The 23,073-nt window shown below is 35.4% G+C and overlaps 2 protein-coding genes across 6 annotated transcripts in view; one reads left to right on the top strand and one right to left on the bottom strand.

Annotated features, from left to right (window-relative positions):
* Positions 1 to 6,209: 6,209 nt before the first annotated feature.
* On the top strand, positions 6,210 to 7,648 carry LOC123684645 (transcriptional coactivator YAP1-A-like). The gene has a single exon (XM_045623971.1). The coding sequence runs from the start codon at positions 6,464 to 6,466 to the stop codon at positions 7,574 to 7,576; it is 1,113 nt and encodes a 370-aa protein (XP_045479927.1). The 5' UTR covers positions 6,210 to 6,463; the 3' UTR covers positions 7,577 to 7,648.
* A 4,433-nt stretch (positions 7,649 to 12,081) lies between these two features.
* Positions 12,082 to 23,073, bottom strand: part of LOC123684287 (proton-coupled amino acid transporter-like protein pathetic) — a 57,165-nt gene continuing 46,173 nt past the window's right edge. For all 5 annotated transcript variants that reach the window (XM_045623479.1, XM_045623481.1, XM_045623482.1 and 2 more), the window contains exons 5-8: positions 20,390 to 20,511; positions 16,762 to 16,846; positions 14,632 to 15,098; positions 12,082 to 13,077 (exon numbers count right to left, since the gene is read on the bottom strand). In XM_045623479.1, the coding sequence (XP_045479435.1) occupies positions 12,660 to 13,077; positions 14,632 to 15,098; positions 16,762 to 16,846; positions 20,390 to 20,511 (1,092 nt within the window). In that variant the 3' untranslated portion in view covers positions 12,082 to 12,659. The remainder of the gene's footprint in view (positions 13,078 to 14,631; positions 15,099 to 16,761; positions 16,847 to 20,389; positions 20,512 to 23,073) is intronic.

Below are 23,073 nucleotides of genomic sequence, written 5' to 3'. Positions count from 1 at the left end.
TTTGCTCCAAAGGTGGAACAACTCGCCCCAAAGCGGGGTTAAATGTTCTGATCCAAAATTTTACCGACATTTGCTTCTGTAATAAAAACTATTGAGATATCAGTAAAAACGTCTATAATATTTCCAAAAACGATAAATATAGGTTCGATATTATACCTAGTTGAAAATGAAATTTTTCATTATCATGACGAAAATTCGGATTATTTAAAAATCGGAACTTTCAGCCCCGCTCTCCCCTACATATTTCATACAGCACCTTCAGAAGTGATCTTTCACAGTTACCTACGCCAATGAAGCGGTTAATCATTTAAAAAGGGGGGGAATTGATTGGGTCCACTTGCTCGTGAAAAAAGTGGCCACGCTCTACTGGATCCACTCTAATATGTGGATAATTTGCAACTTAACACATCCTTACAATGTCGAGTCAATGACATATTGTTTTGACTCCGTTATACTTATACTGGACAAAAAATAACAAGATTTTATTTTATATTCAAAAGTACGTGATCTGAATATGTGAATATTCAGTCTGGACTTTGATAAAACAACTTTCGATCCTGATGACATTAGAATTGATGAGATTAGAACAGCCTCAATTGTTGACCTAACAACTGATGCAACAATTGCCAAAATTTGTTGATCCGAACCGATTAGTCAAAAGATACCGAAATGTGTATTTTTATTGTTATATTCATTTACATTGAAGGATTTTCTTATATCTCTAAATTCCAGGGTTTTTGGAAGGATAGATATAATCATGAGCACTTCTCTTGACGATCTCAAAAATTATGGAAACAAAACTGCTGGTGCCGCAGCTGATGCAACAATAGCTAAAATTTTTTAATTTAAGCACAGATGTTGTTCAAGAGCTATTAAAATATGTATATTTGAAGATATTCTCGAAATATTAGCTTTTATTTCTAACTAATCTTTAAAATCTAAAACTATGTGAAGTATGTTACGACAATAAAGACATTTCTTTCTGTTATCGAGATAAGATATAAAATATCAGTGAATGGACATGACTTATAACAATTTTTCTATTACTCGCCTTTACAGTTCAATGATTTAGTGATTTTCGAAAATTCTAGGAATAGATTTTTGAAATCTGTACACGACTAAATTTCTGAATGAATTTGATTACGAGTACGTGGTGATATTGAAAAGTGTTTTGTTTATCACTGAAAGTGAATTATCCGTTTACTATTCCGTGAAATCGATTGAATCTTATATTAGAATATTACAAATCATTGAGAAATATCCCACGCTATTCGGAATTGGATTATTCATTTATTAGTTCCGAATTCAAGTTCTTATACTTAATCGAAATTTTATTGCACCCAAACTATGAGGATAACGCCATATTAGGAATATTTTCTATAAAGTGTGAACTAGTTTTATACTTTTAGGTATGTCAAATGTTTGCCATAATACTCATGATCATCTCAATTTCAGTATCAGTGGTTAAGATTCGTGGATCGGATTCTCAAACAAGAAGGATTAATATGGTTTTGAGAGCTGTATTCCAAGCATCAACATGCCATAGAGTCTTTTCAAGCTGTAGATAGTAAGGAAGAATTGTTTCAATTGATTTTCTAGAAAATACAATCATAACTGGAAGAATTATCGTAGGGTATAATGAAATGAAAGAAGAATGAAGAGTTTTTCAATAAAGGTTTCATTTTGATATTGAAAAAACGAGAATTTTCAGAAAAATCAATGGATGTTTATTTAATTGTAAAAAACAAGGAAACATGGAAAACGATATTTACATTATCCGCCACGGCTACGGTTGCAGCACCATATCCTTTTCATGATAATTTCTATGAACAATTCGTACATTTGTGGCTGTATGTCCTCGACAACTTAAAGAATTCAATCTTTCAGGTCTTGAATCGATTGTGGAGTATTGGCAGACCTAATATTTCACATGGCCCAAAAAAAAACTAAAGATGTTGAATCACAAGATCTTCGTGACCAATTGTGATCATTTCCTCGAGAAAATTTTTTTGCAAAATGGCAATTGTTTCGTTGCTCATGTAGCACGTAGCGCCGTTTTGCTGAAAATAAACATTTCCAAGATCGAAGAGGAAGCGTCATACATTTTTTTCGTCAACACTACTGGCTTCAGCAGCAATATTCTCATTTGTTCTTGGGCGGCGCACACGGTTTCGATTCTTCTACATTACTAGCTTGTCCCAACAGCTCAAATTTTTCCACCAGTTTCACTTTTGCCAGCCGAGAAAGTGCTTCAAGACTAGTTCGTCCTGAAACACTTCAAAACTATTTTCTTAGAGAATTTTAACAATTTCAATGGGTTGTTCAAGCATGTATCGTTCCACTTTTAGTATCGGCGTAGTTTTATTTCCCAATTGTGAAAAGATTACAGTTTCAAAAGAGGGAGCTGCTCAGATGGATTTCAAAAATTCCACCTAATCCTCATTTCTAAATAATTGAAAATGCCTAATCACCAAGAAAAATAACAAAACTCGTATTATAGAGAATTTAAAAATTAAGGCAATACATTTAGAAGAAACAGATAAAAGATGAAAGAATTGGACTAGTTTTTCATCTTTTGAAACACTTTCTGTTTTAATTTTGAAATGTCATATACATAGAACAACGATTTCAATCTGGGCATGATAAAAAAAATAAAATAAAATAAATTTACCTTCTAATGAACACTCAAAATGTTTTTCGATTTTTTTTTAATTTCTACTGAACGAAATATTCTCGTGGAAAGTTTTTTATGAGATCCCTGTATGGTAATGGAAAAGAGAGAAACGATAGCTTTGTATTTTGAAAAATCGCTCATTTTTATAAATGGTGGATGCGATGGTATATCTAGTACACAAACATTCGATTATGATGTATTTTTAGTTGTATGCTTTTTGAAGGATTATATTGTATTTTATTATCTTGAAGAAAAATTAAAAATAGAATTATATTATGTGTCTCTAATACAGAACCCTCTAAATGAAGTTCTTTCACACCTTAAATGAATATAATGAGTTGATCATTTCTTGATTGATGCTTTTGGTAATCCCGAATTTCATTTTTTATGAGGAAATATTGAAGTTTAACAATGCCTCGAAGTCCAGCTGAAAACACGTTTTTCTGTAGAGTATTCAATCGTTTGTTATTCAATTTTCCACGTCTGAAACGTATTAATATCCATTAGGTACTTCTTATAATATGCGGAAATTCGGCAACAGTAAATTCCAACACGATTTGCAAATATAAAATTCTCACGCCTTCCAATATCTTTTGTTTCAATATCAAAAAAACTCAAAAGATTTCACACGAAATATCCCAATTCTCATAAAAACTGATTGAATAATAATTAGATGTATCACGAGCGTAAAATTTGAATTTCGCGCTATTTTGGCTGTCATTCACGACGATTTGATTACGTAATGACAGATAACTGGTGTTTTTTTAGCTACATGAGAAGTTTCGATTATAGTTGTCTATGGTTTGGCAGTTGAAACTGCCAAACTGAATTGACATATCTGATTGTGCCAGAAATCACACTTTATTTATTTACTGTTAAATTGCCTGAATTTTTGATATATTATAGCCCCAGTTATTTCAAACAAAAAGTTAAATGGGCAAAAATCTTTCTATAAGCTAGTTTTGACGCTGGAGAACCCTGAAAACTGCTATTTGTTCTCCATTGTTAAACAATATAAAACGTTATCCTGGATTATCATCACTATTCTGAGTAATCAAGATGTGAACAGTCATTAATATGATATACTTAAAAGGATTGTTCTTTGGTGTTGTTAAGTTTGGTCAATTATACAGTGTGTCTCAGATACTTACAATTCTTTGAGTTCAATTATTCGAAAATTGATACAAATCGCCTTAGCTATCTACAATAAAAAAATGTTTATGAATCCTATTCTCCTCATCCACCTCATTCTATATAACACTCGAAAAAATATACGGAGTATTCCTTTCAAAATAAAGCAAAAGTTATATTCGAAATCTTCCTTATTGAAAAATATTTTTAGACCATAATAATTTTAAGGCATGAGATAGCCAAAGAAATATTACAAGTCTGTCTACCAAACGTTCTCAAAAAGATTTTCTAAGGCGTAACCATTTTCGAATAATCGAACTCAAAAAATTGTTAGTAGCTGGTACACACTATAATTGAGTAAATGTAACAACATCAAAAAACAATACTCTTAATAGCATCTCATATTGAAGACTGTTTACATTTCGATTATTCAGAATAGTGAAAATTATTCAGTGTAATGTTTTGTATTTTTTTAACAATGGAGAATCAATGGTAATTTTCAGGTGTTGCTAGTGTCAACCTATTGAAAAACTTTTATCTATGGAACTTTTCGTTTGGAATGCCTTGGACTATAACCTATCAAAAATTCAGCCAATTTGACAGAAAGCAACATTCCCTTATATGTCTAGTGTGCGATGTCTTCTAGTTTGAAAAAAAATTTTTTTTGCGAAGTTCATAGATAACTTCGTCCATTTTACAGTTAACAGAACCGGACTAGTGAGCAAGCAATTTGTGCAATAAGTTTTCTCACTAATTTTACTCTTCTCGATTCAAAACCATCAACATCCATTAAAATTGACTGTTTGGGGTGGTTTACACGATGGCGGCATCATCGGTCCATAGTGCCATAGTGAATTAAATATGTAATTATTTTTTCAGAAGCCTTTATCTCCAGAACGGCTCATTCTATCGAAAAAACAAGAGATATTTTTAACGTAGAATTTATCGGGCATTTAGAAAATATTTTCAAAACGGAAGTTTTATGCATTAGGTGCTCCTTAATCGAATGAGAGGATTGTCGGATGAGGACAAATTCAAATAGCTAATTTTCAGCCAAAGTTTCGTTTATTTTTATGAATAAACTCCATCAGGACCTGGAAGAATAAAAAACTCAAATATAATTCGAAATGAACATCAAATGAGGGACAGGGGTAAAAAAACACAATAGGACAAGCACAATGCAATAAAATAAAAAGATTAAGTTGTTGATGTGCAAAGAGTGGGGATTCTGAAGATTAACAAAAACGCAATATCTTACACACCTCAATTTGGGCATCAACAGTGCATAAAAGGAAGAAATCATATACATGGACACTATTCCATAGGCTTAAGTTCATAAATTTTTCCAAAAAATTTCACGACGCAATTTCACTCGCGTTTTTGTTGACCTTTAGAATTTCCCCACTTTTTGCACATAAACAACTCAATCTTTCCGTCTTATTCCATTGTGCTCGTCCTATTGTGCCCCTCACCTGAGGTTCATTCCGAATTAAGATTAAGTTTTTTATTCTTGCAGGTCCTGATAAAGTTTATTCCTAAAAATAAACGGAACGTTCGGTGAAAATTAGCCATTTAAATCTATCCTCATCCGACAAACCTCTCATTTGATTATAATCTAATGGAAACAATTTTTGATCAGGAACTCCTCAATGTTTTCGAAAAAACTACCCCAAAACAAATTTTTTGAGGAAAATGTCATCAGCATAGGATTTGCTGTGAAAAGTTTCGCACATTACCAAATTTCCATCAAAATCAATCGAAGCGTTCATGTCTGTAATCCGAGGAGAAAGCGTTTCCGTCCATTCGTTTAAAGGAACTTTTTTCTTATTTTCTAGTTTTCGAGTTCTATCACCTTGGTTCTATCACAATTGGGAAACACCCTGTATATCGAATAACAAGTTCAAACTACGTGAGAAATTTTGGGTTTATAGCTTCGTCAGAAGCATAGAAAAATCAAACTGAATATTAGTTTTTGATTGCTCGTTCATTTTTATGTCAATTCCGCTCTTGGTCTCCAATAGCGCAAATTTTGCATGAATTGAGGGGCACTCATTGCCTTCACATCAGAGCCTATCTCGTTTTTCGTTACATTAAAAATTTTTCGGGGAAAACAATTTATCCGTTCAGAAATGAGCCGGGTTCGAATCCCACCTCTAGTATCATTATAACTTTCCTATATTAATAAGCAAACAATTCCTCGAACGAATCCAAAATTTAATAATCGAAAACGATCCTTTCGAAAACAACTCCACCGGAAGTCACACCAAATAAAACCCGGTCTTATAACGAATCCCACGGTTGTATAGGATCCACACCCACACAAGAAGCTATTGAACTTTATTCCACACTTCGCATTTTCATAAAAATCCCACTTGAATCCAGCGAGTCTAAATCCGACTACCAAACCAACGCCGGACTTCATCATTCTATCCTGTTTCAACGTTCCTTCTCCTAACACTCGAGAAACTCAAGCTTGCGCTGCCCAATCTCGTAATTATCGGACTGCATATAACTCAGTCTATTTTCGACATTCAACACGCATGTCGCTCTCAAAATCCATGTACTCGTTCGAAACTGCAGTGCTACTACACACGACCTTGGAGTTTTCAGTGATAACGGATCGGCTAGTCAGTTGATAAGACCACTGTTCGACCCAACATGGCGTCAGGCCAAGAGGAACCGCGAGTTTCTACCGTTGGCAACACTGAAACCGACCTGCAGGCTCTGTTTGACAGTGTATTAACCCCTGGTGCAAATCATCCTCAGCAAGTGCCATGGAGTAAGAGAAAGCTGCCGGACTCCTTCTTCAAACCTCCGACCACAGGTTCTAAAAGCGTTGATCACTCAAGAGAGAATTCTTCAGATTCAGGTGCCTTCACTTCTTCCAGTATATTCACAACTTCTCCAGTATCCCCGTTGAACTCGATACCATTGCAGACTGTGCATCACAGGGCGCACAGTTCACCAGCATCCTTACAGCAGACACAGCAGTTCGGTGAGATGCATTCCTGTAGCCAACACAACAAACAAAACTCTTACGATATGGTCCAGAAGCTTGCTAATACGCCACTACCATACGGATGGGAAGAAGCCAGAACCCCAGAAGGTCAGATCTATTATCTCAACCACGTCACCAAAACCACCACTTGGGAAGATCCAAGAAAGGCAGTAAATGGTAGGGCGACCACTCAGCTAACAGTTGGACCACCAAAGATGACTAACGAGCTCTTAGGCCCTCTTCCAGAAGGATGGGAGCAGAGTGTAACACCAGAAGGTGAAATGTACTTCATCAACCACATGAATCGTACCACAACTTGGTGTGACCCGAGGATACCAGCTCACCTACAACAAGCAGCTTTTGGTAACACTATGGCGACGCCTTGGTACAACTTATCAGAGAGCAACGCTTTGCACATCAAGCAACAGGATCTTCGGTTGCAGTTGTTACATATTGAGAGGGAGAAGTTGAAGGAAAGGAGAGAGGAGTTGAGGAAGCAGTTATTGGTGAAGAGTGGCGCTAACAAAATTGGGAATTTCTCAACCCTTGACCACTCCCGTCAAAAATCATCAGATAGTGCTGTTGGGGATTCCCTGAAAGACTGGATACCCGAAGAAATCTCCATGGACAACAACCAGACGTTTCTCTGCAGTGCTGGTAGCATGGGCAATGATGGTCAACCTTTGGATATACCGTATATACCGGATCTCGGTGATGATCTGCAGTATTCCGAGGATCTTTTACAGACGTTGCAGATTGAGAGAGACTATTGATTGTGTGTTACTCGATGTTGCTATTTTTATACCAGTAGACCTTTTATTAATGAAAAGATTTTTTAACAACAAGTGTGTTTTCTTCGGCGTTTGAGAAATTCCTAAGGTTACGGGACGCAAAAAGCCACGCAATTCTGATAGCAAGGCAGAGCTATTTTTGAGACAAACAATTCAACATGAGGTTAAAAATAACGCGGCACATTGCTCAAGTTTATCGAATCGATCGGCATACCGAAATATCGCAGACGAAAGAATCAACACTTTCATTTATAATCTGGTCGGAGTCTACCAGAGAAATTCGGATGTTGAAAATTTTCATAGTTGTTATTTGCACTAATTTTTCTTGGCGTGCTTATTTATTCGATAGATGGACAGGAAATGACCCCAATTTATATCCACTGAATATGATGATAACCGAGAAAAAACGATTATGACATGAGAAATCTGAAAAAAAGATTATAAATGAAAATACAGAGAAATTGAATTGACTTGATTGTTACTTGTTGGAAATCCATTGAATTGATATAAATCACAAGTTATTGTAATTTCCACTATTTAACTATTACACAAAAAGTGACGATTTACATGTGAAATCATAAAAAAATCGAGGTTAGAGAGAAATAAATCGAGAATAAATAGTAAAGATTAACAAAGAGAACACTACAAACAATCCAGAAAAGTGCTGGTGATAAGACATAAGTTGCATATGCCACATTTTTATTAAAGATTTGAAGGACTGAATTTTCATAAAATTTTAAATGTTGGGAATAATTTGTGAGATAACGAATTCTTAAACATAATTTGCTTAAGATCGTAGAATTTGTCACACGATAATTCGCTTAAGCCTTCATAGTTATTTCAAAACTAACTACAAAGTTTTAATTTAATCGAATTGGTATTTTTCGTGTTAGCAGGAAAACCAAACTTTAAGTAGCTACAAGTATTCAGCGGCGCTTTCAAACCTATAATACTCTTTCTCTTATTTCAAGTCTCTAGCTCTTTTCTTTCGATAGTTACCGTGTTTAGGAACATGGATAAATATTATTCATTTGGACATTCAGTTCAAATGACTCTACCGTACAGAACACTTATTTACACTTTTCTTACAAACAATCTCGACCTATATAAAAAAATCGGGCTGCGAGATTTGAATTTAAATTATTTTTGCTTTTAACTTCAAACACATTAAACAAGGAAAAAAAATTGGACATGACATCAGGAGAAGCGCTACCGTAGACACGTGTTTCGGGCTTTTGGCCCTCAGCAGTACGTTGAAAAAGTATTAGATGATCAACACTTGAAGAAAAACAACAAACAAACGGCGTCCTCAACAGAAGCCAGCCGTCCATTTGTGGTTTCCGTGCATTTCTCCTGAGGGCATGTCCAATATTCTTTTTCCTTGTTTTATAATTTGACCCTCGATAACCTTCTCACATATCAAATACATTAAAGCTAGGACTTTGAGTTGTGAATTGAACAGCATAATATTTTGATGGCTTAACAGACAATTGGTCCAGAACACTCGAATGGAAAGACCATGAGACTTTTATGGAAAGTTCAAATCCAACTAGGGGTTTATTCGTGAATAAGTTAATTTATTTTGAAACAGCTGATTCGATAGCCATGAAAATTTCAAGCTTCATGCAAATTTCATATTGATCGTGCAACCAAAACCATAGAAAATTTAAGAAGAATATCGAAAAAAAGCTACCCAATATTTTCGAGACCACAAAACCGGAGAAGTTGAGATTTTGGGTGTTGATATGAAATAACAATTTCAAGCTCCGTGGAAATGTTCAAGTCGACCAGTTGAAATTATGTACAGTGCATCCCATTTTGGGTGAGACAGCCAGGTTTCTCGCTTGTTATTTAAGATAGAGCCTTGCGGTTTTCACCTTCCTGTCCTACTTTTTCGTGAAACTCAAATTGGTCTAATCAGATTTTTCATAACTGTTTCCGTTCAAGAGATACAGGGTGATTTTGGAAATTGATACTTTTCGGACACCTCCTTTATCTCCGAAGTTAGTAGAAATAATGCTGAGGTAAAAACTACATCTGAATCAGAATTCTGCGTAGAATCCAGTGGCGTACTCAAATTTTTTTTTCGGGGTTTGGTTTTGAAGATTCAACACAAACCTATATTTTTTTAATGGAACACCCTGTATATTATTACTTCGTTCGATTCGTAATTTTTTTTCCTTCAAAATGATGTATGATACTATGTAGGTAGGACGTTCAGAAATATAAAAAAACACTAAAACATCAAATAATGATGGTTTTTTTGTTAATGGGTCATGAATTTCCCAAGTTTCAATAAGTGGATTATTACTTTTGATTTTTAAAAAGTAGTAGGTCATTGATGATACAAACATTCTTGTTGTTATTATGGCTACTATGCATTTGGCACCATTGTTTTATCAAGCAAGATTGGGAAGAAAAAACCAATCTGATCTAGCTGTCATCGCAATGAATTATTATTATTATTATTGATTTTTTTTTATATGAGAAATCCATTGCCCATTAACAAAAAAACCATCATTATTTGATGTTTTAGTGTGTTTTTATATTTCTGAACATCCTACCTACATAGTATCATACATCATTTTGAAGGAAAAAAAATTACGAATCCAATGAAGTAATAATATACAGGGTGTTCCATTAAAAAAAATATAGGTTTGTGTTGAATCTTCAAAACCATACCCCGAAAAAAAAATTTGAGTACGCCACTGGATTCTACGCAGAATTCTGATTCAGATGTAGTTTTTACCTCAGCATTATTTCTACTAACTTCGGAGATAAAGGAGGTGTCCGAAAAGTATCAATTTCCAAAATCACCCTGTATCTCTTGAACGGAAACAGTTATGCAAAATCTGATTAGACCAACTTGAGTTTCACGAAAAAGTAGGACAGGAACGTGAAAACCGCAAGGCTCTATCTTAAATAACAAGCGAGAAACCTGGCTGTCTCACCCAAAATGGGATGCACTGTACAGATATAAAGAATAACCATTTAAAACTTTATGCGAAATTTTGTGTTAAAAGAAGTTTCAGAATCATGCACCCGTATTATATGCAGTTATGTGGTCTCCAAGGGAGCCATTAACTCACAAATGAACATGCTTTCCTGATTTTCTCAATTTGAGTACCAACTGTAGTGAAGTTTTCGTGAATTGTATTTTACATTTGAATAATTGATTGTCAGCTTCTTCGATCGGGCTTTCAAGTTTCGAAAAGCATAATACACAACCTCAATTCTTTATTTTATTTCAAAAAAGTAGTTTATATTCGAGAATAGCTTCAAAAATACAACATGTATGAAAAATTCGATTGATACATAATACTTAGGTATTATTATTATTATTGAATTCAGTGAGAGTAAAAATATTTTCGAATCTTTACTACAGCCGATGATATGACATATCGATCATTTGGCAGCTATTTAACATAACAGAACAACAAATCATTTGGCACGAAAAAACATGAGTAATACATGATATTATTACCGAGAAGCATGAATGAATTGGAAAGAGAGTGTTTGATCATTTGCCATCATAGGCGCCAGTCGCTGTTCTAAATCTATACAGGCTTTTTTTTTCGATAAATAACGATGTTATCTTCATACTTAGAATTATAATCTCGAAAATAAAACCGTAAACCTCTCTTTCATGTATAATATAATGCCCTACCTTTGCCTTGTATTGAGCGACTTCTATGTTCCAACAATAATTTTCTTTCCATCTGTCAATGAAAACATGAACAATTCCCACAAGTAAATTTATAATCTGCCTACTGACTTATCTTATCTTCAAAGGTGCGTACGCAATTGCATAAATTATTATGTATTGTTTTTGTAGACTTGCAGGTTTCAGAAATATGGTAATAATTATAAGTGAAACATTCTGTGTTTTTGAGTATAAGTATATTCTTTGTTTCACCATAGAATTCAAACTAACTTCAGTGATCGGTTTCTTATAATTATTGCTCAAGGTACGTCTTAAACATTGGCACATTGACAACTTAATTTTGTCAAACAACTTTTTAGCCACAAAAATAGAACATATTAGTCCTTATGATGAGAACCCGCCCACAGATGATAATTTAGTCGCGGCAACCAAAAAATTCAAATACACTCTATTCACCAGATAATAGGGGCTTAGTTCCAATAACTGGCAACTTTCAGGAGACTAAATCATTTGATCACCGAGACTAAAAAGTTGCCAGTGTGCGAGGAATGATTCTTAAACTTTTTGCACGATCCCATGACTACGCTAAGTAAAATAGCACCACTTACTTATGTCTTCAACTTTTTAAGCAACCAATAAACAAGACCTTCTACCTTAATAACAGATGCCAAAAATAATCCAAACAAAGTTCTTGGATAAGCTGAACACGAAAAAGTAATATCCTAATCTTTGAAATTTCAAAGATCTGAAATTCAGATCACCAAAATTATTTTTGATAATTTTTATCAAATAATTAATTTCTCCAAGCACAAAAACCACCAAGAATATTTTGAAGATAATAATTCTTCGATCTTTATTCTTCTCTTATTTACATATCTCAAACTTACAATAATTAAATAAAATATAGATAATATTTACATTCTCACTTGAGTGATCACAGTCTTCACTTAATCAATATTTGTTAATCCCTAAACTACTCTTCAATTATAAAAGGCTATTTGTGGATTCGATATAAGTTTCTTATGATTTACGAAGTATTTTATCCGTTACATAAGTTTCTATTTCTTCGAGTTCTACTTTTAAATCAAGGTGTCTTCTTCGAATTTCAATTTTGGCATCGTCAGTTTTTTGATTCGTTATATGCAGATTCTAGTATAGTTTGGCGAGTATCGAGGATACAATTGTATCTCTTCAAAAATATTTCATAGAATAATTGACCTTACGATCTATATATAATCTCACTAACTGAATGACTTATTTACTTGGCTACTTGGTACATTCACGTACCATTTTCACTATACATAACTGAAAATCAGAATTTTGAATGGGTCAAAGTGGCTAATCTCCACTCCACCCAAATGGCAATTGCGAGTATATACTATAGTTGGAGTTGAGCTAACCTTAATCTTTATGAACTGGATATAACATCTCTAAGACCGAGAAATAGCCACCAGATACTAAAGCGAACACAGAAAATATGCAGATCAGAATGTTCTTTATCAATATCCAATTGTATCTGCCTAAACCATCCTCCCATTTGATTATGGTGTCGACTAGAGCTGGAACAAAGATTCCCAATGTTGAGAAGAATACTGCTCCAACTAGGGAGATCAGTGCAGATAGATCAGGTACTGCTATGGCTACACCAATGGCGAATATCACTCCTACCAGCCTGATCAATATCTGTGCAATGTTCCTTGAGTGCTTTGGGATGTGCGGTTTTACGTTTTTCCACGTGATTTCCATGGGTACGTAGAATTGGAGCATAAACGTGAAGAAGATCGAGAGGGCTATGCAGCCTCTAGCTAATTGAGATGCCCTGGAAACAATACATAATATTAACAATAAAGAATAAGCACGAAATGTAGAAGGGAGACCAACAAAGTAAACAAAAACACTACTAAAAGTATAAATGAAATTGACTGCTATGAAATCAAATAGAGTGTATGTGTTGAACACTCACAGCACGAATCAACAATTATTATCTATCTAATAGGTATCTATCTAATAGGTACTAATATCGACAGCACTTCGTCAGAGGTCTCAATAAATGTGATAGCTGCATGAGCTGATTCGTGTTAGACAGAGAATATTTCACAGATCTAGGTGTATTTCTCCATAATGATCTCTTATTCCTAAACTCTGCTGAAATGCTGCTTTGCATAGTGTTCTTTCCAAGCCCACAGAAAGGGTTATTCCAGCAGATATAATCCTTAATACCCTTTCTTCAAGTTCTTTGAATTGTTCATTGTCTGCAAAACCACTGGACCCATAGCAGCGTCAGTTTGGTGCCTCTAGCCAGATGTTTCATTGGCTTATGGCATAGTTTTAAGGCTCTTCAAGGTAAGCTTAACTATTAGTTGTCTGATACCAAGTTCTTCAACATAACCCGACTGTTCATTCTAATGTACGACCGCGTTCTTTTGAGTTTCCTTTTAAGACACTCTTGGGCACATTCACATACAGCTAGAATTCCTAACCTAGGAGCATGGATACCCTAAATGTAGGTCCATATATTAGGTTTACAACTTTGCTTCCGCCATTTTGAAATAGATGGCTGCAGCGGTAAGTGGTAGTCGAAGTAAATAGATCATAGATGTCATACAAAAAGCTTAGGTATTTGTAAACATACTGCCACCGAAATATTAGTCGATCTGTGTCGGCATCATAAAGTTATTCTCGATTGAACATGACAGCTCTCGAGCAAAATTCTCGTCATTTGTGGAAGGTTTTATTTTTCCGCTTTAATTTGAAGAACTCTGCGGCCGAAGCTCATCGAATGCTCTCAAATACCTATGGTAAGGCCGCTATTAGTGAAAGAACGTGCTGAGAAAGAGTTGAGTTAAGTTTTAAGTTCTACGGCTTCGACTACGAGGGCCATTAGCCGGGTGAATTAAAGCTCAATGTGAGATCACTTTGTTTCAACGCTTCAAGAAAGGTGATTTTGACGTCAAAAACCAGCATGGCGGTGGAAGAGAAAAGGTTTTCGAAAATGCAGAATTGAAGGCATCTCTTGATCAAGACTCGTGTCAAACGCAACAAAAATTAGCAGGATCATTGAGAGTGACGCAACAAGCCATTTCCAAACGCTTGAAAGTCACGGGAATGATTCAGAAACAAGGAAATTGGGTGCCGTTCGAGATGAAAGAAAGTAGTGACCAGCGATTGAAAATACTTCGAATCATAAATGTTTTTTACAATAAAGCCTCGGATTTCAGAAAAAACGGCGAAAGCAAAGTTGTACGCCTATGTACAATATACACCTATGCCTGCGTCTTCTTTGGAAAGATATAGAATATTTCATGGTACCACTAATAATTTTATTTTCAGAACTATGAATAAAAGAATAATGACAGTTCTATATTTTACTCACCACTCATCTGTAGGCAGATTGGTAATAATACTGGCTTGGGTACCATCCCCATAAGCGTAATACCCGACGAATCCTATGGAAGCATACAGTGTGATAATTGAACTCATAGCGATGTACAGGACACCAGGACATCCAAGAAATCCTGCTTCCACCATGGAGTTCTCTAGGGGCATAATAGCACCAATACCTTCCATGGCAAACACCACGGTACTGACGAAATGGGGTATACCCATGACATCTGCCTTGACTGCTGATCTCTCACTGACAGATACATGTTCGGCGTCCCTGAACATGTAGAAAAAAGTTACGGCGAAGGCCACCACCATGGAACCGTTAGCGACCGTTGAAAATGGTACCAGGAACTTGAGGGGTCTTATTTGGCACAAAAATAGAAGGGGTATCATTTGGGCAATGAGGTAGTACTCCATTCCATAGCTTCGGGCATCTGGGCAGTAAAAATCGACAATCTGAAAATAGGTATGGATTATCAAATTTGGGCCAACTGATTTTATCATCTCTCTGTGCGTGGTATGAATTTCCAAGTATGAATTCATGCGTTATATACTAACTGACAAAAAAAACTACAACACCCAGAAGAGGCTGTTTGAATTTTGATTTTTTTTTTTGAAACATAGATAGTATAGCAAGGAGTAAATGATTGAATTTGGAGAAAAAAATCGTGAAGGTTATTTTCATGTAAACAATTTTTGTTACTAAAATGTTGTAGTCTTTTTTTGCAAGTTTTTTAAATTTTACAACAAACTAACTGTTCGAGGCGATCCAAAGTCAATGTTTAGTTGTTGTTAAAATACCTAGAGCACGTGTACGCGGAATTTATCGCCAGCTAAGTGAACTTGAAACTGAAAGAGGTCGAATTATTGGTCTATGGGAGGTGGGGTTGTCATTTCGAGAAATCGCTAACCGTACGAACAGAAATCCAACTACTCTTATGCGATGTTGTCAAGAGTCATTTGATAATGCCCAAAATCGAAGAAGAGTAGGCACCGGACGTCAAAGAGGCACAAATGAAGTTCAAGATCGACGTCTAAGGCTTATGGCCATTAGAGACCGATTTGCGGCAACACAATCTTTGGCTGATGAGTGGTTAGGAAAACAAGGCCATCCTGTAACTGTCCGAACGGTTTACCGTGGGATAAGGTCTTTAGGACTGCAGCATTATCGGCCCCATATTGTGTTATCTCTGACGGTTGAGCATCGCGGCAACGATTACAGTGATGCAGAAAATGGCATCAGGTCGTCTTTTCTGATGAATCTCGATTCTCTTTGGGAGCACATGATGGTTGAAGAAGGGTTAGACGACGTCGGGGAGAAAGGTATAAACCTCAGTTTGATGTTGAGCGTCTTGTACACCAGACAGTAGGCGCTATGGTATGGGGTGCTATTACACATGCAAGTAGGTCACCTTTAGTCTGCATTCGAGTTAACATGACAGCGCTGCGTTAGCTTCAAGAAATAGTGGAGGCATATGTTCTCCCTTACCTTAACCGGCTCGAGAATCAAATATTTCAGCAAGTTAATGTCCGACCTCATTTGTCAGAGTTAGTTTAAACTTTTTCGAAGCGACCCATGTGAATCTTTTGCCATGGCCGCCCAGATCCCATAGAGCATGTTTGTGACATCATGGGTAGAAGACTTGGAAATTTACCCCAGCCCTTACGGACTTTGGCGGCTCTAAGACATGAAGTACCGGTAGCCTGGGTATTCTTCAAGAAGAAATAGACCATCGTATCAATGCCGAGACGTATTGGGGTAGTGTATATATAATCGCGGTGGAGAAACACATTATTAACAAATTAATTAAAAAATTGAAATCGTTTTTATCTACAAATTTCAATCATTTACTCCTTGCTATACTATCTATCATATGTTTTACCAAAAAAATATAAAATTTAAACAGCTCTTTCTGAGTGTTTCAGTTTCTTTGTCAGTTAGTATGTTTTCGTATTGCTCACATAGGTGTATCATGATGTCCAAGTAATACTCATACGATCAAGAACGTAAAAAAATGTCATAAACTCATACCGAAAAAACATAAAACACTAATCGAATGCTGGGACATAAGTTACATGTAGGAATTAATCTTTAAAAAGACAGTCAATAAACACTCACCTCTTTCAAGGATGTTCCCACAAATACGGAGTAAACGGAGTCACTGAATAAGTAGGTTAGGATCAGGCCAATTTCTACGAATATCCTGCAAAAAATCAGTTTTCTATTAAACTGCTAAAAGTACCCAACCATAAACGTAAGAAATATGAAGAAATGTTGTTAAAAGTAAAAGATAATCGATCAAGTATATCAAACCACAATGTTATTACCAATTTACACCAATTTCGAATGTTTCTCAGATATGTTGACAATCTAAGAAACGATAATGGAATTATAGAAGTAATAATTTCTGTTATTACGAGTCATTTTTTCTCTTAAGTGAGCTACAAAGGACTTCTGGTACTTTATCCAGAGAAACAATAAATCAAATGAAACAATGAGATATTGCAAAATTTTCCACCGGTCTGCAGTGATGTTTATTTATTATCTCATCTAATTGGTTGGTGATGTAAGAGTTTGCATAAATTACGGAAGCATTGATCCAATCACATTGGTTCTTCGAAAAGCCGATTAGGCATCGTTTACAACCGTCTCACGAATACGTTCGATCATAAATCGAAGGACCATTCTTTGATTGACTACTCCAATTTCGGCAATAAAACGATAAACGTTTCTGAAGGAGTTAATGACAGATTTGGTATTCATTCACGATACCGAGTTTGTGGTATCCTGCGGCTATTTGAATGATAGATAACCATCATGCAGATAAGCACGGTAATTCTTGGGAATGGCTGTTCTTCAGGATTTCCATTTGGTGGCAAATGTCTGTACAAGTGACTTTAATATTTATGGGATTGATGATTGATGTCACATGAAATACGCAATTGAAAGATTTTTACGGATTCATCTATTGGGGATTTACTTTTAGCTAATCTATATTCAGTTGAATGTCCATCAAAGACATGCACGTAAGCTCGTAGTGTTTTTCTCCGTTTTTGAGCGCTTCTTCTCTGAAAGGATCGCTCTATCACTTCGTCAAAATGTCTGTATTTTTCGGTAACGAAAAACCTCAAACATGGATCTGCAAACTTTTTCGAAATAGAGGTTGTTTCCTGGAGTCTTTATGTCTTGTCTTGTTTTGTATGATGATTATTCCAGTCAATCGATTCTTTATTAATCTTCCCTATAGATTGGGTAAGTAAGTACTTAAACTTATAATTAATTAATTTATCACAGCTATCAAACTTCAACACCCCGTTTCTTGAAAACAAAAATTTTACTGGCCTTGATTGTTTTCCTGAAATGATCCGAAGAATATGTCATTTTCGTTGGTACCTCGAATTGAGGAACACCCTGTATACAGTAAAGTGATCAATCATCGGGAGTTATTGGGTATCCCAAATTCGTTGTCTAGTGAGGGGGTCTCAGAATCCCTTTGAGCTAAAAAAAATGAATGACACATTTTCGGGCTCGATTTCCGAGAGAATTAATTTGGTGAAAACGGCAACCCTATGAGTTCAACTGTTTTCGAACTATAAGGGAAAGTTGGAAAATTGCGAGAAATAGAAAGTTTCCATAACTATAAGGTGTGTGAATAAGTCTTTCCCGTTTTTTTTCAAATTTTGAGCCTTTATTGTGAAAAAATGGTTACAAATGAATTATTGAAAGTATTGGCCATCGCTAGCTACAACTTTTCCCCATCTTTCTGGCAACATACGAATCCCGTTGCGAAAAAATTCGACCGGTTTGGCCTCTATCCAGTCATCCACCCATTTTTTGGCTTCCTCGTAGGAATGGAAGTGCTGGTCAGCCAGGCCATGCGTCATCGATCTGAAGAGATGGTAATCAGACGGAGCAATGTCTGGACTATACGGCGGGTGGGGTAGGACTTCCCATTTGAGCGTTTCTAAGTATGTTTTCACCGGCTGTGCAACATGTGGGCGAGCATTGTCATGTTGCAAAATAACTTTGTCGTGCCTGTCGGAGTATTGTGGCCGTTTCTCTCGCAGTGCGCGGCTCAAACGCATCAATTGTCGTCGATAGACCTCGCCTGTGATCCTTTCATTCGGTTTCAGAAGCTCATAGTAAACCACACCTAGCTGGTCCCACCATATATAGAGCATGAGCTTGGCGCCATGAATATTTGGCTTGGCCGTCGATGATGATGCATGGCCGGGTAGTCCCCATGATTTTCTTCGCTTCTGATTATCGTAACGGATCCACTTTTCATCGCCAGTCACGATACGATGCAGAAAACCCTTTCTTTTATGTCGCTGAAGCAGCTGTTCGCAAGTGAAAAAACGCCGTTCGACGTCTCTCAGCTTCAGTTCGTACGGCACCCAATTTCCTTGCTTTTGGATCATTCCCATGGCTTTCAAACGCTTGGAAATGGTTGTTCGGTCAACTCCCAATGCTTCAGCAAGTTCTTCTTGCGTTTGACACGAATCTTCATCAAGCAAAGTCGCCAATTCTTTATCTTCAAAGATTTGCGGCCGCCCGTAACGCTCCTTGTCTTCCACGTCGAAATCGCCACTTTTGAAGCGTCGAAACCATCCGCGAACACTTGAATCATCGACACAACCTTCTCCATAAGCTTTCTGAAGCAACCGATGCGCCTCGGCAGCAGATTTCTTCAAATTGAACCAATAAAGTGAAACTTCCCGCAAATGACGTCGACTCGGCTCAAATTTCGACATTTTCACGATTTCAAAAATTTATGATGCGAAAAAATTTCAAATAATGTGTAAGTGTGGAATTGTTGACAGATGAATAAGCTTTGATTATGACATATGTAACCATTAAATACTCGCACAGTATTGGTGGCGCCATCTCTTACAAAAAACGGGAAAGACTTATTCACACACCTGATACTTTATTACTGATGCTATAAACATTCGACAAAAACATTCAACTGACACTTTTTCAGTTGAATCCATTGATGTAATCATTTATGTCTTATTGCAATTAGTTTTGAAGTTATAAAACAAACTCATGTTTTTTAAATGTACACCATAAAAATTTCTATCATTAATAAAAAATATCATATGGACATTTTTTGGTTTACATTAAAAAAAAACATAAGTTTGTATTATGACTTCAAAAGTAATTGCAATGCAAAAATAATTACAACAAGGGATTTAACAGAACAAGGTGCCTGTGAAATGTTTTTGTTTCAGGTTTATAGCTATAGTAATAAAGAAGTTCTGAAATCTTTCCATTTCAAGCCATTATTTTATAGCTTGAAAACAGTTGAATTTATGAGATTGAGGTTTCCACCAAATTTATTTTCTCAAATATCGAGCCCGAAAATATAGCATTCATTTTTTCTAGTTCAAAGGGTTTCCGAGATCTGTTTACCATACAACGAATTTGAGACACCAGGTACACAACGGTCGAACAGAATTGATTTTGAACTTCGACTTCTTCATCTAGAACAAGCCTTCAAGACCATTTTGGACTCAAAATTAGTAAATACAGACATTTGGGCAAATTGCTCCTCCGGAAGAAGTGCCTAAAAATAATCTGAAACGAAAATGATAAAAAAAAAGCTAATTTAATGTTGATTCGTTCTGCTCAGTAGCAGGACGTTGAACATAAATTAAAACAATTCAACTTAATCGCGCAATCAATGATTTCCACCTTCTTGAACTCGGATTTCAATCTAGCGAAAGATTTGTGGTTTAATTACCTTGAGAATGTGGACCAGCCTCTAACTTGCTCTGGACCATTTTTGAAAACCGATTCTACTGTTTCTGCAAAACTAAGTTGGGGTACTTGAGTCTGACGACACATCCGTTGAGAAGCTGAAACCTGGAAAGAAAAAATTGCTATTTTTATTTCACCAATTCAAATAACGTAACAAAGACAAGATTGTGTTCCGTGCATTTGTGGTATTGGAACGGGTTTTTCGAAAAAAAAAAGGTTTGGCCTTCACATTTCACGTACCTATCTATTAATTAAACCTATGAGGAAGCGGTACTTGAATAAATAATTAGTATTGGGTTTAACGAAATGGAAGAGAAGAGGTTCGGAAATTTGACTTTCGTGTGTATATACTTTGCATATTCTCGAATTTCAATTCTGGCACCGAAACGAAAGTCTAATTTTCGAAGCTCTTCCCTGTGTGTAATCATTATACATTCAATTTCGATAATTATTAAAAATGCCAAGAGCGAAATTGCCGAAAAGCAGCCAACTTCAATATTATAATCGAGAGATTTTACCTGCTTCAATTTTATCTCGAGTAGTATCCGACCATTTCACGCGAAAATTATTCGGAAAGTAAAATGATAATCTTTCCGAAATAACAAAAAAAAAAATAACAACAAAAAATAATAATTCTGGTGGAAAAACAAGTTTTTAAGTATTATCAAATTGGCAAACGTTGTTTGTAAAATTACAATTGTTCCAGTTAATTATTTAGGGATTATTCCTCTTGACATCAAATTGGATCCTGATTCTATTTTCTGGAAATTTCGATTGGAAGCAGGTATTATATGATTCTCTCTAAGTTTTCAACAAGTTTCAAATGATGTTCTGCATCTATAGTTTATAATTCATAAGGCGTAAAATGTAATTCAGAACATGAAAATTGTAATTCAGAATAGGAAGTTGTTATTCAGAATAGGGAATTTGAAATTCAGAAAAATAACTTTATATTCAGAAACGGTAATTTGTATTTCAGAATAGCAATATGTAATTCAGAGAAGAAAAAATTGATTTCAGAATATATAAATTGAAATTGATTAATTTAAATTCACTCTTGTTCATTAACTATTTTTTAGCCAATGCTAAAATGGAAGATTTTTTATGGGAACGGTTCGTTATTTTGAAATTTTTTTTGCTTATTCCAATACTTTTCGCGGATGTCATCCATTTTTATATTAAAATATGATTTTGTACCAATTCGTTTTTTCCAATTTGTATGTGAAGATCAAAAAAAAATCACTTGTTATATTTGGATGGTCGAACTTTTTCTATTGGTTTTTTGTATAAGCGAACAGGAAATGAATCTTTATTTTATTTATTTGTCACTAAACATATACTATTCGTTAATATTTCCGAACATCTTGGGAAGCTTGGAATGAAGTTTTCCAGAAGAGTATACTCTCTTTGGAAGCAATAAATTGAGCAACAAGTTGCCTTATTGCCACACCAAGCCAATTCGAAGAAGTATATATTATATGGAAAAAAGTTTTTTCAACCCATCTGGCTTATTTTATCGTAACAGTTGACCATTCTCAAAAACTCTCCGGTCCAAAAAGCTTTGGAACTTGGTAAATATTACAGCTGTCTGTGCAGGGGTGTTCATGAAGCTTTCACATTGGATGCTTCACTTTCTTTGCCGTTTTTCTTCCCTTTTATGTAAAGCTGACGAATATCAATACTCTGCAACTTGACATCGATTGTCAAAGTTCGAAAACCTTTAAAAATTACCTAACATGATGTCTACTTTCAGACAATATTACAATAAACATTATCTGGTGCCTGGAATGGCCAGAATTTCTGGACAACTCGTGACTGTAGTCTGGATTCCTTATGTGCAATTTTTTTCTCATGTATGTTAAGATTTTCTGGCGATATTTTTATAACTCGCGATAGAATAACATACAGGGTTTTCCTGAATTGGAGATATACAAAGGAATATGAGAGATTGCTTGGTTGATATCAAGCAAAAAAAGTCATAGGAACATGGGCCTCAAAAGGCTTTGTTTTCGAGATAACGGGTGTTTCTTGTAGTCCTCCTTTTTTGTGATGATTATACCAGTTCATCGAATCTTTATTTACCTTCGCTAAAGATTGGACATATAAGTACAAAAACTTCTATTCAATTTATTCATTACATCTTACTAACTGGATCTTTATAATAATTTGGATTTTCCTGAGAATTACTAAATAATTGTTTGGATTTTTTTCTGGGAATCAGTAGCTGATACGACAAAACTACAAGAAACCAAAAAATGTAGTTGTAATGGTCCAAAGTTTCTTTTTAAATTTTTCTAAACTACAAGTGGTCCATCTAAAATGTTCTGGAGGAAAGAAGTGGGTAGGTACTATACTAGAATGAAATATCAACCGTTAGATTTGCATTCAGAATCAGCATATCACATGATAAAAACTTTGAATTGGAATATCTATGCAAAATTTCCAGTCAAATATTTTGTGAAAGAAAGACGATAGGAAAAGGGCTTGAAAAAAAATTAAACTTCAACACCATGCATCTCGGAAATAAAGCTTTAGCGGGCTCAAGTTTATAAGACTTTTTTTTTTAAAAGGAACCGTTTTATCTTCGTTCGTACCTCCAATTTAGGAACAACCTGTAGGTATAAAAGATCATAAAATGAGACCATCCGTTATTGAGTTATAAATGAT

The sequence above is a fragment of the Harmonia axyridis genome, chromosome 7 (assembly GCF_914767665.1).
Source record: "Harmonia axyridis chromosome 7, icHarAxyr1.1, whole genome shotgun sequence".
In the NCBI taxonomy this organism is placed as follows: domain Eukaryota; kingdom Metazoa; phylum Arthropoda; class Insecta; order Coleoptera; family Coccinellidae; genus Harmonia; species Harmonia axyridis.
The sequence above is the reverse complement of the archived record's forward strand: the minus strand, read 5'-3'. Positions and strand labels throughout refer to the sequence as shown.

What these genes read in the sequence shown, in the direction of transcription:
- LOC123684645 (XM_045623971.1), top strand. Translation starts at nt 6,464, where the DNA reads ATGGCGTCAGGCCAAGAGGAACCGCGAGTTTCTACCGTTGGCAACACT.